The sequence below is a fragment of the Sus scrofa genome, chromosome 3 (genome assembly GCF_000003025.6).
Source record: "Sus scrofa isolate TJ Tabasco breed Duroc chromosome 3, Sscrofa11.1, whole genome shotgun sequence".
NCBI classification, from domain to species: Eukaryota; Metazoa; Chordata; class Mammalia; order Artiodactyla; family Suidae; genus Sus; species Sus scrofa.
This window is the reverse complement of record NC_010445.4, coordinates 112,274,806-112,298,042: the sequence shown is the minus strand read 5'-3', so window position 1 is coordinate 112,298,042 and position 23,237 is coordinate 112,274,806. Positions and strand designations below refer to the sequence as shown.

Here is a 23,237-nt window from a genome sequence, read left to right as displayed (position 1 = left end):
CCATAGCCACAGCAATGCAGGATCAGAGCCACATCAGCTCCTATGTTTTCCGGCAACGCCAGGTCCTTATCCCACGGAGCAAGGCCAGGGATCAAACCTACATCCTCAGGGATACTAGTCGGGATCTTACCCCACTGAGCCACAACGGGAACTTCCCGTGACCGCCTACTTTTGCCCACAACCCCACTTATGCACCTTCTTCATCAGGTCTTCCTGCAATAAAAGGGTCTGCTCCAGCCCCATGAGAGTTTTTCTGATTCAACACCAGCCATTTTCACAAAGTCAAGGCAGTCTTAGGGCAAGCAGGCGGAGGAGGCAGGCAGATCCTATCTCTGCACCTCTAGGAATGAGATCTTCAGTAACTGGGAAACACGCTCACTGGGTCTCAAGCAGGTCCTGGAGAGATTTTCACTCCAGTCAGTGTGTCACTGGACATGGGGTTCAGACAGAGATCTAGAGGTGAGGACTGAAGGCCACTGGGACCTGTGAACTAAGAGTAGGATTTTAAATGCGGGAAAACTTCTGCACACAAACCTAGGTCTTTCTGATGTGGATACTTCTGAGCAGCATCTGGGAGACGCCAGGAAGGAGCAGTGGGGTGAGTTTGGTAGAGGGGCTGAGCAGAAGGCACGGATTTGGGGGAGACTGAAGAATCTGCATGCAAACCCCCAGTCTATCACTCACTAGTATGATCATGAGCAAATCCCCTGGCTTCTCTCAATTTAGTTTCCTTAGCTATAAAATGGTCTCCCAGGGAGCAGGTCCAGATTCCTACGCCACTTTTCTTAAAGATGTGAGCAACACTGGGGGCAGGGATCCCTAGGGACACGACCCAGGCCTCCAGGGAGTTCCCTCCGTACCCTGCAGAAAGGAGATTCCCACACTGAACGGTTCCACTTCGTGTTTTGCCTCTGACATTGTTCAGATCAATCTCTCCAAAGAGTTTACAAAACGCTCTAATATCCACGAGCATTCTCATCGCATCGTCTTGCATCGTTTTGCAGATGGGGAGACCCGGGACCTTGTCTTGCTGCTGTCACCCAGTGGGGACCAGCGCTCGCGGTTCTGTAGCTGGAGAGCACTGGCACCAGGACCGTCACCAGGGCAGGCGAGCAGGCCCGGCGCCCTCGCTGGGGGCGGAGCGAGCCGGCGCGGGGCGGGGCCTTGGAGTCACGTGACTCCCGGCCCGGAAGCGCTCGCACTGGAGACCCCCAGGTGACCGGGTCGGGAGCTGCCACCTCCAGCCAGCTCGGAGGTCGCGGGGGTCTTTCCAGTGTCGCGCTCCCCGCATCCGCCGCCATGGCCTGGACCAAGTACCAGCTGTTCCTGGCCGGGCTCATGCTCGTCACCGGCTCCATCAACACGCTCTCGGCAAAGTGAGTCCGGGCCTGGCCGGGAGGGGAGAGGGCTCCGCCGGACCAGCCGCCGCCCACGGGGGCACTGGCGACCCGCTCGCACTTTCCGCTCCCTCCCCTTTCGCTCCTTTCCTGGCTTCACCAGCCAGCGCAGTCCACGCTGTTTATGGACCACCCAAGGGGTGCGAGCCTGGGGAAATGCCGGGCGGGGCGGTATCCGTGGCTGGAGGATCCAAGCCCTGGCCTTGATTCGCTCTGTGCTTGATCCCAGCGAATCACTTCCCGACTCTGTGTTTCAGTTTCCTCATCTTTAAACGGGAGGCAGTTCCTCTCCGCGGGTCCCTTCCAAGCTGGCATCGGGGGCCGCGCCCTGCAGGAGCTGTGGGCCGGGGAGGACGACAATAGACAGCCATGTGGCGAGCGACCAGTGAGCATGGAAGGCTGTGGGAACAGAAAAGGGGGTGCCCCATGGGCCCCTCATGGAGGAAGGGATTACACCTGGGTCTTGAAGCTTCCGTGGAATTTCTCCTTGTAGTGGGGACATGGAGGCGGGAACAGCAAGGCCAAATGGAAGTGGTTTGCAACTAGCACCAGATGCCCAGGCTGGATTTTTATCCCATAATCAAAGACGAGTGACTTGTTACAAGTGAGAGGCTGAAGGTGGTGGTCAAAGGGAAGAGGAGTTCGGTGCAGGGCAAACCACTCCAGGGCTGCTGCATAGCAGGTGAGGGGAACGAGGAGGTGGCAGTGAGCCGGGAAGGGACAGGCCAGAGAGACCAGCTGCAGAAGGAAGCCACAGGCCAGACCCACAGGATCAAATCTCCAAGCTTCTCCCTGGGAGAAGTGTCATCAACCCCCAGGGCAGCGGGGGCAGTGTGGCTTTGAGGAAAGAGGATGCGGTGCCTGTGGGACAGGGGGGCAGTCCTTAGGGGGTTGGGGATTAAGGTTCTGGGACTGTCATGAGGCTGAGGGGATGAGCATGGCCTCTGCTCTGTAACAAGGGGGAGGCCCAAGTCACAGCCCCTTCCCTTGGTGGTCCTTTGTCTCTTTCTCTGCCCCCACCTCAGAGCAAGGCCCTCCTGCCCCTCTGCTCACCACCCAGGAGCCGCAGTACCCAGGGCCTGGCCTTTCTCTGAACCGGTTCCAAGGAGGCCAGGACAGTGGCCCCCTCTCAGTCAGACCTCACTCCCCCTGCCCCGGGCCCTGCCAGGCTCTAGAGCAAAGAGGAGTCACCCCAGTCACCCTCTGGGTTGTGCTCCAGGCCCCCCAGGGTGGTGGGGATGGTTGTATCTTACTCGCTTTTGAAGCATACTCCATTCCTCCACGTGAGAAATGCCCTGGAAGAGAGGTCTGAGAGGGAGTTCCTATTGTGGCCCAGTGGGTTAAGAACCTGACTAGTATCCATAAGGACACGGGTTTGATTGCTGGCCTTGCTCAGTGGGTTAAGGATCCGGTGTTGCCGTGAGCTGTGGTGTAGATTGCAGACCCGGCTCCGTTCCTACGTTGCTATGGCTGTGGTGTAGGCCGGCAGCTACAGCTCCAATGCAACGCCTAGCTTGGGAACCTCCATATGCCATGGTGCAGCCCTAAAAAGCAAGCAAAAAAAAAGAAAGAGAGAGAGGGAGAGGTCTGGGAGAGAAGTAGCCTGTTCATTCATCAGACAGGTAGGCGGTACCTGCAGTGCGTGAGGCACTGCCTGGACTCAGGGAAGGAAACAGTAGTGACAAATGGAAGGTCCCTGCCTTTGAGATGCTCAGAATCTGCAGTGGAGGAGACAGATGTGTAAACGCTCAGCCATGCCACTGTCCCACTGAGCTCCGGGTGGGGCCCACCTGTCTCTGTGATTGGGCTCTGGCCACCTGTGTCTATCTTGTGCTGGCCTCCTGGGCCCTGAGGCCACCCGAAAGGTGCTCTTTCTGCTGAGCCCTTAGCTATAAAGGAAACTCAACCTGAGGGCTCTCATCTAAGGATCTGAATGCAGCAGATCGAGTCGTCTGTCCATCCGTCCCACGAGCCAAAGCCTCAGTCTAGTGCTTAGAGAGTAGCTGTGGTCCCCGAGGAGAGCTGAGCCGGCTAGTTACTACTGCGATAAACTGGGCTGACTCAGCTCCTTCCTTAATAAGCTTCAAACCGGTCAGGTGAGAAGCTGGGAAATTCTCGCCCTGGGAGGCCCTTGGGCCTTGTGCTCCAAGGGTGCCTGAGAGGCCAGGAAGAGGCTCCCAGCCTTTGGTTCTGTTCCCTACCCTGTGGCCTGATGGGGGGCCCTCTCAGGAGCCTGCCTGCCTGTGATGGGCCCCTGTACTGGCCCCCAACCCGTGTTCCAAGGCCAGACTGTGAGAAGGATGCTCTCAGAGAAAGGATGTAGGAGGACAGCTTCGTGGGTCCCGATGGGGAATCATCGGTTTGAAGTCACACTCTGACCTGTGCTAACCAGCTGATGCACAGAGAGCTCCTTGTGCCGGGTCCTACCCTGGCCACCCTTCAAGAGTTAGGTCAGTGAATTCTCGTGACCACCCTAGCAGGTAGATGAATTCCTTGTCCCTGGAAGAGGACACTGAAGTTCTGGAAAGATAGACTTGCTTGCTCAAGTCCCAAACAATTTATATGTGAGCCCGAGTCGCCTGGCTCTAGCATCTGTCCTCTTCACCTTTAATACGGATGAGGCCGGGGTCTTCTCTAGTCATTCTTGGCGTCATTAGAGTTGTTTGAAACAATTTATAATCCCCGCAGTTTACATTAAAGGTCCCAGCTGGTTGGTGTCCAGAACCTAGAACTCAGCATTTTAGCCCAGTCCTGGCCTCCTACCACTGCAATACCCAAAAGTCCTTCTTCCGGAGTTCCTCTGTGGCTCAGCAAGTTAAGGACCCGGCGTGGTCACTCGGGTTGCCAGGGTTCGATCCCTGGCCCAGGAATGTCTGCATGCCAAGGGCGTGGCCACAAAAACCAAACCCCTTTTTCCTTGGGGTTTCCTCTCACATCTCCCCGCAGACAAGAACAGACAAGCATGTGCCCATGGGAGGTGTAATCACTAGACATGACATCTCCCCTCCCTGCCAGCGGAGTGCCGTCCCTCTGGGACTGGGTGGCAAGCATCTGATACTTCTGTCCCAACCCAGGGGATCGTGCACTCGCCCTCCTTCCCCCCTGGAGCCAGAGGTCACTCAGGTTCAAGTTTAGAGTCTCTACTAACCTCTTGCAGTTTCTGGGCCTGTAAAGTGAGCGTAGTTTCCGTCCCCGGGTTCTTGCAAGAATCAAAGGCAGCGGATGAGGAAGTGGGCCCTAGCACGTGCTGCTGCTCCGCTGGGACCACAGGTCAGCTCTCTGCTGGGGGAGGTCGCTGCCCATGTGGCAGGATTGGGTGCACCGCAGGGAGACAGCCTGGGGTCACCCACCCGCAGGAGGGAAAGTCACCGAGCAGGCTGGCCCTTTAGCCCTGTCCCTGGGTCTCGGCAAAGGGCCCCACCTGGCGAAGCAGCACCTTCTCCTTTCTGTGGCTGCTTTCTCCCCACTCCCCAGGCCTTCTGCCTGAACCAGTGCCCATCTCGGAGCCCCGCTCTCCTGATTCCAGCCAGGGTTGTGCACACAAAGAGCCAGGGTCAAGGAGACGCTTGCTCAGTAAGGCTCAGGTGCCCTCCGAATCTTCCACCCGGCTGCCAAGGGGGCACGGAGGTCGCTTCTCCAGCTGTCAGGCTCCCCGGGCCCAGGGATCCTGCCAGGAGGGTGGCAGGAGGCCTGGGACCATGGGGCCTCTCTTAGGGAAGGACTCAGCATCCTTTCTGTGCCAGCTCTAACTGGTGGAGGACAGGGCCCCCCCATCCCCCTTAGGTTCAGTGAGTTTCAAAGGGGTTCAAGCCAGCTGGAGAAAGCCTTAAGTCAGTCTAGTAGTGAGCACGAGGCTTGGAAGCAGTAGAATTAGAGGAATCACTGGGCCTCTCCAAGCCTCAGTTTCATCTGTAAAATGGGCGTGATAATCCCTGCGCCACCTTCTTCACAGACACATGGTAAGATCTATTGAGGAGGGTTTTGAAGAGATGAACGGGCTGTTATTTACCTCAGCCTGAGCCAGGGCTATGTGCGGTGACCCTCCACGGAGTGGAGAAGCCTTGTGGCCTTTTGAACATCCTGGGCAGAAAAAAGAAGCTGACTCACGAGGCCCAACAGGCCCAAGGATGTGAGAGGAAACGGCATAGATTCTGCAGGGAAGGGACACGCAGCTACTCGGGCTGCGCGGCCACACCAGCCACTTCCTCAGTCTCTGTCCGTCACCCTCGGCCACACACAGACACACGCACCTCTCAAAATGCTGAGCTTTGAGTTTGTGAGGGCAGAGCCACACCAGAGTGACTCAGCCCCCAGCAAGGGGGGCCCGCCCGCAGCCCTCGGAGCCCTGGGGAGCTCTAAAGGAAGCCAGCCTCCGCCAGTAGAGGCACCTCCTCACGCAGCCTTGGCCTGAGCCTGGTGGGTCCCCCCAGAAATCCTGCCTTTGGGAGTTCCTGTTGTAACGCAGCGCAAATGAATTGGATAGACTAGGAACCATGAGGTGGCAGGTTTGATCCCTGGCCTCGATCAGTGGGTTAGGGATCCGGCCTTGCCATGAGCTGTGGTGTAGGTTTCAGACGCGGCTCAGATCCTGCGTTGCTGTGGCTGTGGTGTAGACTGGCAGCTATAGCTTCGATTCAGCCCTTAGCCTGGGAACCTCCATATGCCACAGGTGTGGCCCTAAAAAGCAAAAAAAAAAAAAAAAAAAAAGAAGAAGAAGAAGAAATCCTGCCTCCCTAGGATGTAGTGTCTAGAGAGATGGGAGGGCCTGTCTGCAAGGCTGACCTTCTCCTCCTCGGCCAGGGGAGTGAAATCTGCAGTGAGAAGGTGATGGGGGAGTTCCCATTGTGTCGTAGTGGAAACAAATCCAACCAGCATCCATGAGGATGCGGGTTTGATCCCTGGCCTCATTCAGTGGGTCTGGGATCCAGCGTTGCCGCGATCTGTTGTGTAGGTCAAAGATGCAGTGGCTGTGGTGTAGGCCGGCAGCTTATAGCTCCAATTTGACCCCTAGCCTGGGGACCTTCATATACCAAGAGTGCAGCCCTAAAAAAACAAACAACAACAACAACAAAAACAAAGAAGGTGATCATTGTTGAGGAAGGAGCACTGAACAGGAAGCAGAGGCCCCGAGGTCCTAGTGCTTTTCTGTGGCCCTCAAGCCCTCTGGTCCCTGGGTCTTTTGTCTGTCAAATAAGAAGCTTCCAGAGACGCTGACTGAGTTTGCTGTCCTCTTTCAGCGCTCTGTGGCTCTGCGGACCTGCAGGGGCCGCAGCCTGAGGACCTTCCAGCTGCCTCTGCCTCCACCCGCAGGATGGAGGATGGATGCTTCTCAGGAAGCTTTCGGGCTGGAGCAGAGCTGGAGCTTCGCCCACCCCGCACAGAGGAGAAGGCTCCTGCTTAGCGGGGGAGAAGGGGTGGGAAGGAATTTTTACTGACTCCCTGCCCTGTGTCAGATCATATATCTTATCTGTTACTTTAGCCAGTTCATCAATGTTGGCATTATTTCCCCCATTTTATAGGTGAGAAATCCCTAACCTTTGAAGTCTAGGAGTCTGTTTCTGTTTTGTAAATAAGTTCATTGTATCCTTTTTTTGGTTTTCGATTTCACATGTAATGATGTCATTTGATGTTTGTTTTTCTGTGTCTGACTTACTTCACTTACAATGACAATCTCTAGGTCCATCCATGTTGCTGCAGATGGCATTGTTTCATTTCTTTTTCATGGCCGAGTAATATTCCATTGTGTATATGTACCACAGCTCCTTTATCCATTCCTCTGTCAATGGACATTTAGGTTGCTTCCATGTCTTGGCTACTGTAAATAGTGCTGCAGCGAGCATTGGCATGCATGTATCTTTTCAAATTATGGTTTTCTGTGGATATGTGCCCAGGAGTAGGATGGCTGAATCATGTAGTAGTTCCGTTTTTAGTTTTTTGAGAAACCCTCCTGCTGTTCTCCTTAGTGGTTGTACCAATTTACATTCCTACCAACAGTGTAGGTGGGTTCCCTTTTCCCGACACCCTCTCCAGCATGTATTGTTCGTAGACTTTTTGATGGCGGGCATTCGGACTGGCATGAGATGATACCTCATTGTCGTCTTGATTTGCATTTCTCTAATTTAGCAGCGTTGGGCAGCTTCTCATGTGCCTGTTGGCCATCTGTATGTCTTCTTTGGAGAAATGTCTGCTGAGGTCTTCTGCCCATGTTTTGATTGGGTTCTTTGTTTTGATTTTAAGTTGCATGAGTTGGTTGTCTGTTTTGGAGATGAATCCCTTGTTGGTCACTTCGTTTGCAAATATTTTCTCCCTTTCCGTGTGTTATCTTTTCGTTTTGTGTATGGTTTCCTTTGCTGTGCATCCTGCCACCCTTTCTGAAAATAAGCGGATGAGCTTGGGCCCTAGATCCGCCCGTTGTTAACTGTAGGAGCCTGAACGCAGCACTCTCCACCCCAAGGCCTGAATGTAAAATGAGGATCCTTGTGGTGAGGCTTAATCCTGAAGTGCTCAGCACAGGCCTGGTAGGAAGTCAGTTAACAATGAATGGTACGTTTATAAAAACATGTTAATGAAGCATTTTGCAGAGAGACACATGCTATCCCACTGGGGAGTCGTTGCCGGCATCCTGAGATGAGTGGGGCTGGATCTTGGCTCTTGCTCTGCACTACCTGGGATCCTCCTGCCACTGCACCGTGAGCCAAACCTTTCCCAGGTTTGGCTCAGCCTGTCCTGACACCCAATCCCCAGGGCTGTAAACCTGCCCCGGGCCCTCAGGTACAAAAAGATTCCATTTCCCCTGCTGGGAACCTGCCAGCTGCAGCCTGTTCAGGCAGACCTACCCCTTGGAGAAATCAGAGAGCTGGAGACAGGCAGGGGAGGAGAAGGGAGCTCGGTAACAGCCCTGCATCCAGCTCCCCAGGTAGTGCCCCTCCCTAGGAAACGGCAGGCCCAGCTGGTCCCGCCAGCAGGGGGCACCTCAGAGCAGGTGGGAAATCAGGACTCCTGGAGACCTTGCTTTTGGACTGTAGTACCTGCCTATTTGTCTAGCAGGGTCTGGAAGCCCCATTCATTCAACAAAAAAAGCATTTGAACTTCTTTGTAATAATGTGCCAGGAGCAGGAGATGGAGAGCTGTGGAAGCTGCTAGATGCTGAGCTCACACCTTCTCCAGTGACAGTGACTGTGGAACCAGGAAGGGATACATATAGGAGTTCCCATTGTGGCTGAGCAGGTTAAGAACTCGGCTAGTCTCTATGAGGTTATGGGTTCGATCCCTGGCCTCGCTCAGTGGGTTAAGGATCCAGCATTGCCGTGAGCTGTGGTATAGGTCACAGACACAGCTTGGATCCCAAGGCCGGCAGCTGCAGCTCCGATTCGACCCCTAGCCTGGGAACTTCTATATGCTGTGGGTGTGGCCCTTAAAAAAGAAGGAGTCCTGAGTCTTCCGCTTCAGGGACAGCTACTACCTACACGCAGGGTGCTGCAGGGGGCAGGTCAGTGACCCACAGCAGGTGGCCCTGGGTCTGCATTGACTTGAGTCAGCCGTGTGATACGGCGGATGTGCTCCAAGCCAACCAACCAGGGTGTCCAACACGAGAGAGGGAGGGGCTGCCTCCTGCCCGGCTGGGTCTGGGCCAGGTCACATGGCCTTGGCTCTGGGCCTGGGCCCACTGGAGCGCTTCTAGAAGTCAGCAGTCGGAGGAGTGAAAGGTTGGGGAGGGCTGGGGCTGCTTAAGCAGAAGAGAAGCTTCAGAAGGTGGGCAAGTCTCCAAATATATGAAGGGCTTTCAAGTGAAAGAGGGGTTAGACCCCACGGACGTCACTGAGCCCAGCAAAAATGGAATTCAGGGCGGAAACTTTAGGGACAGACGTTGGTCAGTGCGGAGTGGTTGGTGGTGGCACCGTGCTGTGACAGCTTCTGGGGAAGCGTGCCATAATCAGTTAGGCCCATCTGCCAGGGTGCTGGCTGGCAAGCCACCCCCCAGGTGCCATGTACTTGCCACCTGCTTCAGAGCCAGGGCTAGGAGGAGCCTCCAGACCCTTCCGGTTGCTTGAAGGTGACTGGACAGGCTGTGTCAGGTGGCCATTTCCCAGGGCCCATGCGACCTCGTAGACCAGAGACTCTCGATATTTTCTGTGCCATGAGTCCCTTTGATAGTCTGGTGGCACCTAGAATAATGTTTAAAAATGTGCAAATACGGGGTTCCCGTCGTGGCGCAGTGGTTAACAAATCTGACTAGGAACCATGAGGTTGCGGGTTCGATCCCTGGCCTTGCTCAGTGGGTTAACAATCCGGCATTGCCGTGAGCTATGGTGTAGGTTGCAGACGCGGCTCGGATCCCACATTGCCGTGGCTCTGGCGTAGGCTGGCAGCTACAGCTCCGATTCGACCCATAGCCTGGGAACCTCCATATGCTGCGGGAGCGGCCCAAGAGACGGCAAAAAGACAGGAAAAAAAAAAAAATTTTAAAGCCATAAAATTATACCATAGGCGCTGTAATGCGTGCACACACTTTAACACCTGACATGATAAGCGGTGTGTTGAATGGTGGTAATTTCGGAGTAGTGATGAGTGTAAACGATACTTCGTAATATCCGCAGTGACTCTGATGTGACCATGAGAATAGCTTTGATTTCCATAGGTGACAAAGTCCCAGGTCCTGCAGTCCTCCATTCAGAATTTGAGGAGATGCTAAATTTCTGTCAGCAGTTCGTGAAATTTTAGCCAGAGATTCCCAGGCCCCCACGTTCTGTCCACACGCCCAGGTGACGTCTCCTTGCCTTGGAGCTTGGCCTCTTTGAGAGGGAGCCTCACATTGGGCTGAGTCCCCTAAGTCTGGCCTCTTGGCGTGGGGAGGAGTGAGCTCCCCACAGGCCCCAGGACAAGGGGGCGAGCCCACCACGCTGTAGGGTTTGACCGTCACTCTCTCTCTGCTACAGGTGGGCGGACAACTTCGTGGCCCAAGGGTGCGGAGGAAGCCAGGCACACAGCTTCCAGCATCCCTTCCTCCAGGTATCCATCCCCTGTCCAGCCCCCTCCACCTCCCAGGCCTCGGGGCAGGTGCACCCCTGAGGCCCTGCTGTTTCTGGACCCAGAAGTGGAGCCCTCCCTGGCTCCCTGGAGAGCCACTTGCCCCTCTCTCTCCCTCCCCAGAACAGAGACCGGGGAGTGAGGGCCCCCTGGGAGGGGGCAGAGGGCACAGTCCCCTGTAGGAGGCCAGCACAAGCCCCGATGAATGGTCACACCCTGGGCACTTGGAAAAATCAAGCCTGTAATAAAACAGGGAGCCCACCCCTCCTGGGGCAGGACAGACGCCATAGACAGAAGGGACCTTGTGGCTAGACTGGGAAGCAGGAGACTCTGATTTCAGCCCGGCTTCTTGTTTTGCGACTTAAATAAGTTCTCACACCTCTCGGGGCCTCAGTTTCTCCATCGGACCTTGAGCAAGGATCGGCCTAAATGGGTGGGTTTTCTGACCAGGGTCTCCACAGCCTCGGGGGTTATGTAGGGGGCTTAGGCATGAACCTGGCCTGCCACACATAGCAGCTCTGCTTTTGTCTGTCTTACGTGTTGGACTTATGAGTGAACTTTTGTTCAAAGAAAGGTTGTGTTTAAGAAATTCAGTTGCAGATGATGCCGCCTTCAGCTCTGAACCCTGCTTCCATCTCCGCAGGCAGTGGGCATGTTCCTGGGGGAGTTCTCCTGCCTGGCCGCCTTCTACCTGCTGCAGTGCAGGGCTGCGGGCCACCCAGACACCAGCGCGGATCCCCAGCAGCCCTTCAACCCCCTTCTTTTCCTGCCCCCAGCCCTCTGCGACATGACCGGGACCAGCATCATGTATGTGGGTACGTCGCCAGGCCAGGCTGCGAAGGGCTCAGCGAAACCTGGGACCCAGGGGGGGCTGCTGAAGAAAGAGCCACCCCCCCAACCCCCAGCTACCCCGCCCCTCTGCCACACACACTCAACCTGGGTTTACTGAGTGCCAGGTGTGTCATCAGCCTTGAGGGGACAGACAGGCTGGGCCCCCAGGAACTAATGGCATCCACGTCTCTTCTCCTCCTAGCCTTGAACATGACCAGTGCCTCCAGCTTCCAGATGCTGCGGGGAGCAGTGATCATATTCACAGGCCTCTTCTCGGTGGCCTTCCTGGGACGGAGGCTGGTGCTGAGCCAGTGGCTGGGCATCCTCGCCACCATCGCAGGGCTGGTGGTTGTGGGCCTGGCTGACCTCCTGAGCAAGCACGACAGTCAGCACAAGCTCAGCGAGGTGATCACAGGTGAGGCCAGGGTTGGGGATCCCAGCACCATCATTCAGGAAACTTTTTTTTTTTGGTCTTTTTTTTTTTGCCTTTTCTAGGGCCGCTCCCACGGCACGTGGAGGTTCCCAGGCTAGGGGTCGAATCGGAGCTGTAGCCACCGGCCTGTGCCAGAGCCACAGCAACGCGGGATCTGAGCCGCGTCTGCAACCTACACCACAGCTCACGGCAATGTCGGATCCTTAACCCACTGAGCAAGGCCAGGGATCGAACCTACAACCTCATGGTTCCTAGTCGGATTCGTTAACCACTGCGCCACGACGGGAACTCCTCATTCAGTAAACTTTTACAAGGCCTGCTGTCTGCCAAGCCCTGGGGGAGGAGCTGATGTGGCCGTGCACCTGCTCTCGAGGTGATGGGAGGAGGGCAGGAAGACCAGAGGGGGAGAAGCAGCATGAGGGAGGGGGCGGGAGGGGGCCTGTGCCGTGATTTGCTTACAGCCGCACAGGCTGCTGCATCTGGGAGACGAAAGGAGTGGGTGTTTATGGAGCACCTACCAAGTGCCCAGCCCGTGCCGTGTACTGTGTTGTCCTCACCGCCCCCCCCACCCCACCCCCCAGCACCAGAAACGCAGCACCGCAGCCCGTTTTACAGGGAAGTGGCCACCCTGGTCCCTCAGAGGCAGGATGAAACCAGAGACGTCCGTCTCAAAGTCTGTTGCATCTCAAAAGAGCTGCTAACCCCGGCCGGGTAGCCCTCAGCCCCAGGCAGGCCCTTCTGGACCTTCTGGAGCCTCAGCCCCGAGAGGCTGACCGTGCCCACGCTGCTGGCCTGCCCCACCCCTCTGGGCCTGGGAGATGGGGCTTGGGGCTGTCATGACCAGGCCTCGTGACTGCAGAGTCGGGGGCTGTGGGGCCCTCCCATCCCCGCGGGGCCGTCTCCCTCACCCGGGGTCCTCCTTTCCCGCAGGGGACCTGCTGATCATCATGGCCCAGATCATCGTCTCCATCCAGATGGTGCTCGAGGAGAAGTTCGTCTACAAACACAACGTGCACCCGCTGCGGGCAGTCGGCACCGAGGGTGTGTGAGCCCAGGGCTGGCGGGGGCGCCCGGGTGGGGGGTGGGGTGGCGGGCGGCACACACCTCGGCGCGGCACGTGGAGGGCATGCACGAGTGCGGGCGTGGGGCCGGGGCCGCTGGGGGGGTGAGCCTCCCGCCCGCCTTCCTTCCTCCCTTCACCACGTTCGTGTGGCCAAGTTGCTGTGCACGCGGCCAGGAGCTACGGTAGGATGAGGACAAGGACAAGGATGCGTGAGCTGCAAGCCCCACTCTAAAGGAACTGGCCCGCAAGAAAGGAACCGGCAGTGCCTTTTAGCTCAGACCACTTTTACTGCCAAGCAAATCTGAGTGTCATGGCCCAGGGAAGGTGGCCTTCAAGCTGCAGATTTCAACAGACAGGAGTGGGAAGGAGGGACCTCCAGACACAGAGGAGACGTGGGAAGCTGGACATGAGTCCGGAAGCCATTGAGGGTGGTTTGGGGGGCAGGTACAGGTTCGATGTGGAGGAAGCGGGCAGGAATTGTGTACATCAAGTTCATGGCATGGAGACCCTTGAGCATCAGGCAGGTGGATTTGGACTTTAAGTGACAGACAAGGAAAGACCACCAAAGGGTTTCGAGTGGGAAGTAAATCAGAACTACGCCTTAAAAGTATGAAACTGGAGTTCGTGTTGTGGCTCAGCAGGTTAAGAACCTGACTGTTATCCATGAGTATGTGGCTTCGGTCCCTGGCCTCGCGCAGTGGGTTAAGGAACTGGCTTTGCCACAAGTTGTGGTGTAGGTCACAGATGCGGCTTGGATCTGGCCTTGCCGTGGCTGTGGCATAGGCCAGTGGCTGTGGCTTCGATTCAGCCCCATATGCCTCGGGTGTGGCACTAAAAAGCAAAATATGTCTGTATATGAAACTCACAGAGTGGATTAGAGCAGTGCTACCAAAGTGTAACCTATGAGACTATTTGTTTTTTTTTTTTTTTTGGCCACACCCATGGCATATGGAAGTTCCCGGGCCAGGGATGGAACCTGCGCCTCAGCAATGACCCAAGCCACTGCAGAGACAACTCCGGATCCTTAAACCACTGCACCACAGTGGAAATTCCCCAAGTGTGACCTAGGGACTGGTCAGGTAGCTGTTTGTGCCTGGTCCCCTGGGAGCTGAGGCCTTGCAGCAGAACGTGAACCACCTAAGTCAGTTTCATCATCAAGCGTACGGTCTGTTTCCACTCTTTTTTTTCCAGCGAGACTTTTGGAGTGACACAATACGTTGATTTGCATTCTGGTCCTGCTCTTTACAGGCCAATAGCACTGAATTAGAGAGCTGTGTTTTCCACTCTTGAGAGAGCAGGGTAGTGTCTGCAGCCAGCAATCCTGCTGTAAATGAGTAGGATGGAACTTAAACGTGTGCGAGAGCATTGCACGTCGTAAAGCTGGCTGCTGTTTCATGAAGGTTTGTGTATATATATATATTGGGCACAATATAAAAGGTATTTCTTGACCTGGTCAGAAAAGGCAGATTAAAGTGGAAAAGGGGCAGCCTCGGCCCATTCTACTGGCCATCGTGAGTTCCTGATGGGCAAGCCGGCTCAGGGACCTGAAAGGAAGGAGCTGGTGTGCGGGGCTGCCAGGAGATCAGTGGAGCCCTTGCCGGGCGGGGCGGGCCCGGAGGCTGGGGCCCAGCCCTGAGGTGACGTGCTTCCCTCCCCCGCCCCCCAGGCCTCTTCGGCTTCGTGATCCTCTCCCTGCTGCTGGTCCCCATGTACTACATCCCCGCCGGCTCCTTCAGTGGCAACCCTCGCGGGACGCTGGAGGACGTGCTGGATGCCTTCTGCCAGGTGGGCCGGCAGCCGCTCATCGCCGTGGCGCTGCTGGGCAACATCAGCAGCATCGCCTTCTTCAACTTTGCGGGCATCAGCGTCACCAAGGAGCTGAGCGCCACCACCCGCATGGTGCTGGACAGCCTGCGTACCATCGTCATCTGGGCACTGAGCCTGGCACTGGGCTGGGAGGCCTTCCACCCGCTGCAGATCCTCGGCTTCCTCATCCTCCTGACGGGCACCGCCCTCTACAATGGGCTGCACCGCCCGCTGCTGGCCCGTCTGTCCAGGGGCCGGCCCCTGGCAGAGGAGGGCGAGCACGAGAGACTGCTAGGGGGCTCTCGGACTGCCATCAACGATGCCAGCTGAGCCTCTGCCGCCACCGGGTCGCTCCTTGTTCACCCCAAGGCTGAGGCCACACGGGCTGGTGAACCTCAAGTGCCCAGTCCCCAAGGCCTCGCCCTGCCCCCTCCTAGCAATCCCCGCCCCCCCACCCCCCACCCCCCCACTCCCGCCCTGGGCAGCTGCTGCCAGAGAAGATGACAACGCCCAGGTCCTCCTTTGTCACCACCCCCTGTAGAGAGGTGTTATCCAGCCCCCAAAAGACCTGAGTGCAGTGACAGACCCTCACCAGGCCCCCCAGCCCCTCCAGTAACACTAGCGCTAAATCATGGCATGGAATTGCGGGAACTGACAGCCCTTGGGTTCCCTCCGCAATCAGATGCCAGATGCGGTTCTCCCAGGAGGAGGGTCAGTGAGCAGATTCCAAAGAACGAAGCTCCGTCAACTCTAAAACTTGTAAGATCGCCCCTAGCCCTGTCTGGAGACCTAGGTTTCTGCCGGGGCCCTGCCGCAAACTTGGCGTGTACCCGGTCGCCCCGGGTCTGGGCGTCCTGCCCTGTGGGAGGTGTCACCACTGCGGCTTCCACACCTCCCAGCCCAGTTGGGCCCCTTCTTTGGGCCTGTGGTTTTGACCAACCTGGGGAAGGTGTGCCAGCCTGTTTGCTGGAAAGGACCCCTGCCCTGGTTACGGGGAACCCCAGGCCTTGATAACAGCTTCTCTGACCTCTTCACCTTCCGTTTTAAAGATGAGGGAACTGAGGCCCAGAGTGGTAAGTTGTTTGGCAAGAGGGCTCTCCGTGCCTCGGCCCTACCCCCAGCAGCCAAACTCGACAGAAATCCCCCGCCCCCGCCCGGGGCGATGGGCAAAGCTGGAGTCTAACCCTTCAGCGTGGCGCTGGTATCGCAGGCACTGTGTTAGGTGTTTTGCTGTCCTCTTGCAGGACAACCTGCGCAGGTGGGTGCAGAGGAGAAAAATGTCGCCCAGACGTTAAGTGACTTCCTTGTGGAGCCAGGGTCCAAGCTGGGTTTGCCTGATCCCAAACCTGTGCTTCCCCCGCTTCCCCCCCGGGTCTCTTTGAAGTCTTTGGGGGGCACTCTTCTGGGGCAGGGAGAAAGGTATCCTGTGCTGCTGTCCTCCAGGTAACCCCACCCGGAAGAGGGACTGATATTGGGGGCCCCAGGGAGCTGAGGGGCCCTACATTCCAGTGCTCGCCCCTCTGTGGAGCCTCAGACCACTTTCCTGGGTGGCGCGATCATAAATCCACACTCCAGAGGCCTTCCTTAAAGTGGATCCTGGGGGAAGGGATCTCTGACAAGCAGAACCCTCGGGCTGTGAGAATCCAGCAGCTCCTCCATCCCCCAGTCCCAGGGGCCACGGCTCCTCTGGACCTCAAGGTGTGTCACAGGAATGAGGAAGTGAAGCGAAGGCCATGGGCCCTGCAGCTGCCTTGTCCTAACAACTGGGGCCTTTCTCAGGCTTTATTTTTCAAAGGAAAAGGAAAATCAGCAATTTTTTTCTTTTAATGAAAGGGAAGGAGCACAAGGGTGAGGACATTCCTGAATGTAATATCTAGAATGTTGGAATAAAAACAGCTCCAGTGGGAGTTCCTATTGTAGCCCAGGGGGTTAAGAACCCAACAGAGTGTCCATGAGGATGCGGGATCGATCCCTGGCCTCATTCAGTGAGTTAAGGATCCAGCGTTGCTGCAAGATCCAGTATGGCTGTGCCATAGGCCAGCAGCTGCGGCTCCAATTCAGCCTCTAGCCTGGCAACTTCCACAGGCCACAGGTGTGGCCGTAAAAGGAAAAGAAAAAAGAAAAGGCTCCACTGTATCAAAGCACAGAAGCTACCCAGTCCCCCTTGCTTTGTACAGGGAAAGTAAAGCCCAGAGAGAAAGAAACTTCCCAAGGACACCCAGCCTAGGTCTGGCAAAGGCCCTCAGTCCTTGTCCGGTCCACTTTCCCATCGGAGCGTAGCCAGGATTCCAAACCAAGAGTCCAGGACTGGCCCTCTGCAGGGGCTGCCCCAGCCTGTGCGCTCAAGTGTGCAAAACGCTTAAGACGGCACCCGGGAAGCTGTTGGCCTTTGTTTCGGTGCTGCCAAGGCGACGGTATGGATTTTAACATCAAAGGGTTGGGGGGATTCTAATGGGACTTCCTTCAGTGGCGAGAGGTGGCAGAGCACGGAGAGGACAGGGGGACTCATGATCAGGACTGCCACCTGCTCAGGCGAGTTGCTTTACTCCTGGAGCTTTGGGTCTTTGCCTCTTTAAAACAGGACACCCTCCACCTCCCAGGATGGGTGTGAGCGTCACCTAAGATAGTAAGTGGAAAGCGCCTGTAAATGCCAGCAGGCAGTGGAGTGTCCCGGAGGCTGCACGGCCCACTGCCCGGGGGCACCTGTCGGCAAGGAAGTCCCAGCAGAGCCCTGGGGTGGAGCATCAGTTTTGCTTGGAGGGGAAGAAATGTTTTGTTAAAAGGTACCACGGTGGAGTAAGGAGTAAATCTCACACTGATCACACAATCAAACAGGATGCCTCGTGGAATTTTTATGTTGGCCCCAGGTACCCATTCCAGACCCCGGACATGTGTTCAGTCTAACCTGCCTGTCAGGGCTGCTTCGGAGGGTGCGTTTGAGAGGCTGTGCTGTGTCGTGCTGGCAATGGGAGGGTGGTGTTTAAGGCCGACCACTTTCCTGCTGAGTCGAGAGGGTGGTAAGCAATGTCTCTTGACCATGGCCTTCTGCTCTGAGTGAAGGAAGGGGGTCCCGGACCCCCAGTTAGAGTTGCCTGGTAACAGACTCGTGTAAACATCGGTGATTCAGACCACTTGCGTTTATAGTGCATGGACCAGCCCCTGCCCCAGCCTGCCTCCCCCCGGACCTCTCAGGCTGGGGCTTTCTCCAGGACGGCCGTCTAGGCTGTGGAGTAGCCGCAGGCTCCGCTCCACCAGCAAGCTGCCCACAGGAGAGATTTAGGACCATGCCAGGCGCTTCCGATTGCCTTCACTCTGTCCAAAGGGCTCTGTACTTGAACAAGCAAACAGCCCTCCAGGAGGTCAGAGTCCCCTGATGAGGACAGTAGGATTGGGGCAAATGGGCACGTGGTGTGGGGGAAAGAAGCCAAAGCGGGAGTCCGAGAGCTCTGGCCTCAGCCCCACCTCTCCCTTGACTGGGTGACCTTGGACAAGGGATGGCACCTCTCGAGATCTTGGCTGCCCACAAAGGAGGGTCTCAGTGTTCCTGACGGGCCCACGGCTTGCTGCCATTCTTGCACGTTTCCTTTGGTTAAGAGCCCTCTGGCCTTCTGTTGGCTACTTCCTTTGAGAACCCAACAGGAGTTCCTTGGTGGCCTAGCAGTTGAGGATTTGGCCCTATCACTGCTGCGGCTCGCTTTCAGTCCCTGGCCTGGAAACTTCCACATGCCTCAGAAAAAAAAAAAGAACCCAAGATCAGCAGAAGATTCCCTCTGTAGCCATAAAGGGGTTTTTTTTTGTTTTTTTGCTTTTTGCAGCTGCACTCACAGCATATGGAGGTTCCCATGCTAGCAGTCAACCTGGAGCTACAGCTGCCAGCCTACACCACAGCCACAGCAACACGGGATCCAAGCCTCATCTACAACCTACACGACAGCTCACCGCAACGCCGGATCCTTAACCCACTGAGCGAGGCCAGGGATCAAACCCGTATCCTCATGGATCCTAATCGGGTTCGTTAACTGCCAAGCCACAAAGGCAACTTCCGTTTCTTCATTAAGAACTCTTGTCCCCCCCCAAAAAAAAAAAATTAAGGGACCTCTATTTCAGAATTCAGCAAACTTTACTGAGAACTGAAGTGCTCTAAGAACTGGATCCATCAGAGGAAACAGGGGAGACGCATGTGTAAAGGATTCCGGCCCAACACAACGTGCAAAGAGGGGCCTTGTATGGTGCAGGAGACAGTGGTTAAGCACCCAGAGCCATCAGCCCCCCTTGAGCCCACACTGCAGGCTAAGCCGTCTTCCAGGCTGGGAGACGGGGAGAGGAAAGCCATATTCTAGGAGGAAGGAACAGCTTGTAAAAAACACAGAAATCTGCAAGTGTGTAACCAGGGGATGCGTTCAAGGACTGCGGGTAAGTGGACTGGTTTGCTGGCAATGAGTGTACAACACAGGCGGTAGCAAGAGACAAGGCCAGAGTAGGGGCACAGGTACCCAGGTAGTGCTGTGCCTTCTAGACTTTGCTTGGGCGCCAGAACTTTATCCTTGGGGAATAGAGTCCCGTGAAGAGTTTTAAGAAGGAAGTGGCATGACCCAAACTGCTGTTTGGAAAGATCACTTGGTTGTATGGAGACAGGTTTGATTAGTATTGGGAGGTACTAAAGGCAGAGACCGGTAAAACCACCTTTGGTTAATCAGGGTCTGAGCTAGAGAAATGGCACAGAGGAGGAATATGAGAGCCATTCCCTGTCTAAGAGCAGACTTGTATTTTAGAGCATTTGGCCGGAGGATCTTCTGTTGTGTAAGCTGCAACCAAAGAATGGGCCTTCTGGACCAGACTACTTGTTCACTTACCCCCATCGCTAGCGGATCTGCTGACTATCCCCAAGCACAGCTCCAGCCAGCAAATATTCTGCTTTACAGGACTGGAGACCCACTTCGATCCAGTGGGCCCATTATGGAGAGTTAGTTGTTACCTTCTTGAGATAGGCAGGAACTCTCACCAGAATTCTGGAACGGCTACAGGGCCTGTTAACATGGGCATCACAGAATCATCCAAAAGTCATCAGTACAAAACAGGGTTCACTTTTACTTGTAAAATAAATAGAAGGAGAGGAAATGGCCACCAAAGGCAATGCAGTGTATTATTCTCAGGTTCTGTCCCCCAGTCCAAGGTAAAGGCTTGAGTTAGACTGTTCGGATTCTATGGCAGCTCAATGCGGTGGGTAGAGTTTTTGACCGTGAGTCCAGAGTTCCAGATCTGACCCTAACGGGTGGCCTGAGAAGCCCCTTCCCCTCCCAGGCATCAGTCTCCTTGTCCCATAGATAAAGCAAGTGAACCACATATATTCCCGGATGTCCCCAGGAATCCATGGTCTTGTCTCTACTTGTCTGTGGAGATCCTTCCATAGCTGACCAGGAAGAGGCACCCAGGAGTGTGGTTGGTGTTCACGACTGACCTTAATACCCAAAGAAAATGAGGCCATTTTGTCTGAGTTCACTCAGCATCTCGTCACTTCCTGTGAGAAGGGTAATAAGATCTGGCCGGATGCCAGCCTGAGCCCCATGGTCCAGAAACCAGAATGCTCTAACTTGGGCCAGCCTCTCATTCTGCCAGCCGTGCTGGACCCTGCTCTCAGGATAATGGTCCTGATGATGCTCATTTTGATCCTTGCTTTGATGCTGGTTGGGTCACCTCACAATTAGGTAACTTGTCTCTCTTGCATACTCGGTTTGTTTTTTCCCTGGGGCAGTCCAAATGTTCATCTGGCTTAGACACCGAATGCAAAATTGGAATTTTTAGGAGCTTAAAAAAAAGGCTTTTGTCTCCATTCCCTGCTGCTCTTTTTGGTCTTGTCTACAACCACCAATTCTCCGAGGGCCCACGCCCTGCGAGTCCTCAGTTCATGCTCCATTAAGATGCCGTGGTAACTCCTCCACGTTCCTAGCAATCTCCCTGGGGAACAGACCAGAAGCTGTCAGGACAAAACCTCTTTCTGGCATTGGGAGGATCACCAAAGTAAAAGAAGTGGAAGAATCTTCTAGCTTCCATCTCTCAAGCCCCTTCTTTGAGATCCCAGTAGGGATCTGTGAGTATGGGAAGGGCTGGCTGTTTTTCCCTTGTCTTTTTTTTTCCTTTATTCTTTTTTCTTTTTAGGGCCACACCTGCAGCATATGGAAGGTCCAGGCTAGGGGTCGAATCGGAGCTACAGCTGCCGGCCTGTGCCACAGCTACAGCAACACCAGATCTGAGCCACATCTGCAACCTACACCACAGCTCATGGCAACACTGGATCCTTAACCCACTGAGCAGGGCTAGGAATGGAACCCATATTCTCAGGGATACTAGCTGGGTTTGTTACCACTGAGCCACAACAGGAACTCCTCCCTCATCATTAAGTCATTATTCATCTCTTTTCCAATTTATTTGGAGGCAGGGACCCTTCTTGAGCTTCAATCAAGACACTCACTGAAACCAGCCACTGTGTGTTCAGTTATGAAACAACAAAATTGAAGACTACTGATGACATGTTGGGAATATATCCACAAACACTATCTAAAAAGCAAGGGGTGATTAAAAGTTCAATGTCTTTCAACTGTCTAGGAATGAAATGCAGCCCTGGCCCCAGCCCCCCCATATAGCACCTATGGGTATCATTCCACTTGTGTACATTTGACTTTCTTATGTGTTTGAGAATGCATTCTTTTCTTAAATAATGATCTCAGTACTAGACCTTGAGAGAGAGAAATCTAATTTATCTGTTATCTCCCTGCCTTGCCTCCAGACAGCTCAAAGATTTTGAGTAGAATAAATAAGGAATGATCATCATAATCAGCGTGTGGGTTTGGGTTTCAAAAACATCTATTCTCACTTTAAGATTGAATAACATGCGGCTGAACGACCAATGGGTCAAAGAAGACATCAAAAGAGAAATTGAAAAAATACCTTGAGACAAACAAAAATGGAAATGTAACCTACCAAAATTTATGGGATACAGCAAAAGCTTTTGTTTTTGTTTTTTCTTTGTCTGGCAAAAGCACTTCTTTTTTTTTTTTTTTTAATTTTTATATTCCTACTGTACAGCAAGGGGGTCAGGTTATCCTTATATGTATACATTGCAATTACAGTTTTTCCCCCACCCTTTCTTCTGTTGCAACATGAGTATCTAGACATAGTTCTCAATGCTATTCAGCGGGATCTCCTTGTAAATCTATTCTAGCAAAAGCACTTCTAAGAGGGAAGTTCACAGTGACAAATGCCTACCTCAAGAAACAAAAGTGGAGTTCCCGTCGTGGCGCAGTGGTTAACGAATCCGACGAGGAACCATGAGGTTGCGGGTTCGGTCCCTGCCCTTGCTCAGTGGGTTAACGATCCGGCGTTGCCGTGAGCTGTGGTGTAGGTTGCAGACGCGGCTCGGATCGCACGTTGCTGTGGCTCTGGTGTAGGCCAGTGGCTACAGGTCCGATTCGACCCCTAGCCTGGGAACCTCCACGTGCCCAAAGAAATAGCAAAAAGACCAAAAAAAAAAAAAAAAAAAAAAAAAAAAAGAAACAAAAGTCTCAAACAACCTAAGTTTACACCTCAAGGAGCTAGAAAAGAGAATAAACTAAGCCCGAAATTAGAAGAAGGAAAGAAAGAACAGAGATTAGAGCAGAATTAACTGGAATAGAGACTACAAAGACAATAGACAAGATCGATGCAACTAAGAGCTAGTTCTTTATTTTAAGATAAATAAACTTGACAAACCTTTAGCTAGACGCACCAAGAAAAAGAGAAGACTCAAATAAATAAAACAAAAAATGAAAGATGTTACAATTAATACCACAGAAATACAAAGGATCATAAGAAATGACTGTGAACAATTATTTGCCAATGAATTGGACAACCTACAAGAAATGAATAAATTCCTAGAAATATACAACCTACCAGGAAGCAATAGAAAATCTGAAAAGATCAATTAACTAGTAAGGAAATTGAATGAGTAATCAAATATCTCCCAAGGAAAAAAAAAAAAAAAAGTCCAGGACCAGAGAGCTTCACTGGTGAATTCTACCAAACATTCAAAGAAGAGTTAATATCAGTACTTCTCAAACTCTTCCAGAAAGAAATAGAAGAGGCCAGACAAAGGTGTCAAGAATACACAATGGGGAAAGGATGGTCTCTTCAGTAAATGATGTCGGGAAAACTGGACAGCAACATGCAAAAGAATGAAACTGGACCACTATCTTACACCATACACAAAAATTAATTCAAAATGGAGTAAGTACTTGAACATAAGACCTGAAACTATAATAAAACTCCTAGAAGAAAACATAGGCAGTCATTTCCTTGACATAGGCATTGACAATGATTTTTTTAAATCTAATACCAAAAGCAACACAAGCAAAAATAAACAAGTGAGACTACTTCAAACTAAAAAACTTCTGCACAGCAAAGGGAACCATCAACCAAATAAAAAGGCAACCTACTCAATGAGAGAAAATATTTGCAAACCATATATCTGATAAGGGATTAATATTCAAAATCTATAAAGAACTCATACAACTCAATAGCAAAAACAAACAATCTGACTTAAAAATGGGCGGGAGATCTGAATAGACATTGTTCCAAAGAAGACATACAGATGGCCCACAGGTACATGAGAAGATGTTCATCATCATGAATCATTAGGAAAATGCAA

At 53.7% G+C, this 23,237-nt stretch overlaps 1 protein-coding gene across 2 annotated transcripts; it reads left to right on the top strand.

The window, feature by feature from the left end:
• Positions 1,169–17,389, top strand: SLC35F6 (solute carrier family 35 member F6). Of its 2 annotated transcripts, XM_021087725.1 has the most exons (7): positions 1,230–1,376; positions 1,655–1,782; positions 10,334–10,406; positions 11,068–11,239; positions 11,458–11,670; positions 12,619–12,729; positions 14,418–17,389. In XM_021087725.1, the coding sequence occupies exons 4-7, from the start codon at positions 11,077–11,079 to the stop codon at positions 14,885–14,887; spliced, it is 957 nt and encodes a 318-aa protein (XP_020943384.1). In that variant the 5' UTR covers positions 1,230–1,376; positions 1,655–1,782; positions 10,334–10,406; positions 11,068–11,076; the 3' UTR covers positions 14,888–17,389. The 2 variants fall into 2 exon arrangements, with proteins under 2 accessions (XP_003125375.1, XP_020943384.1); XM_003125327.4 differs by lacking the exon at positions 1,655–1,782 and having other exon boundaries at positions 1,169–1,376.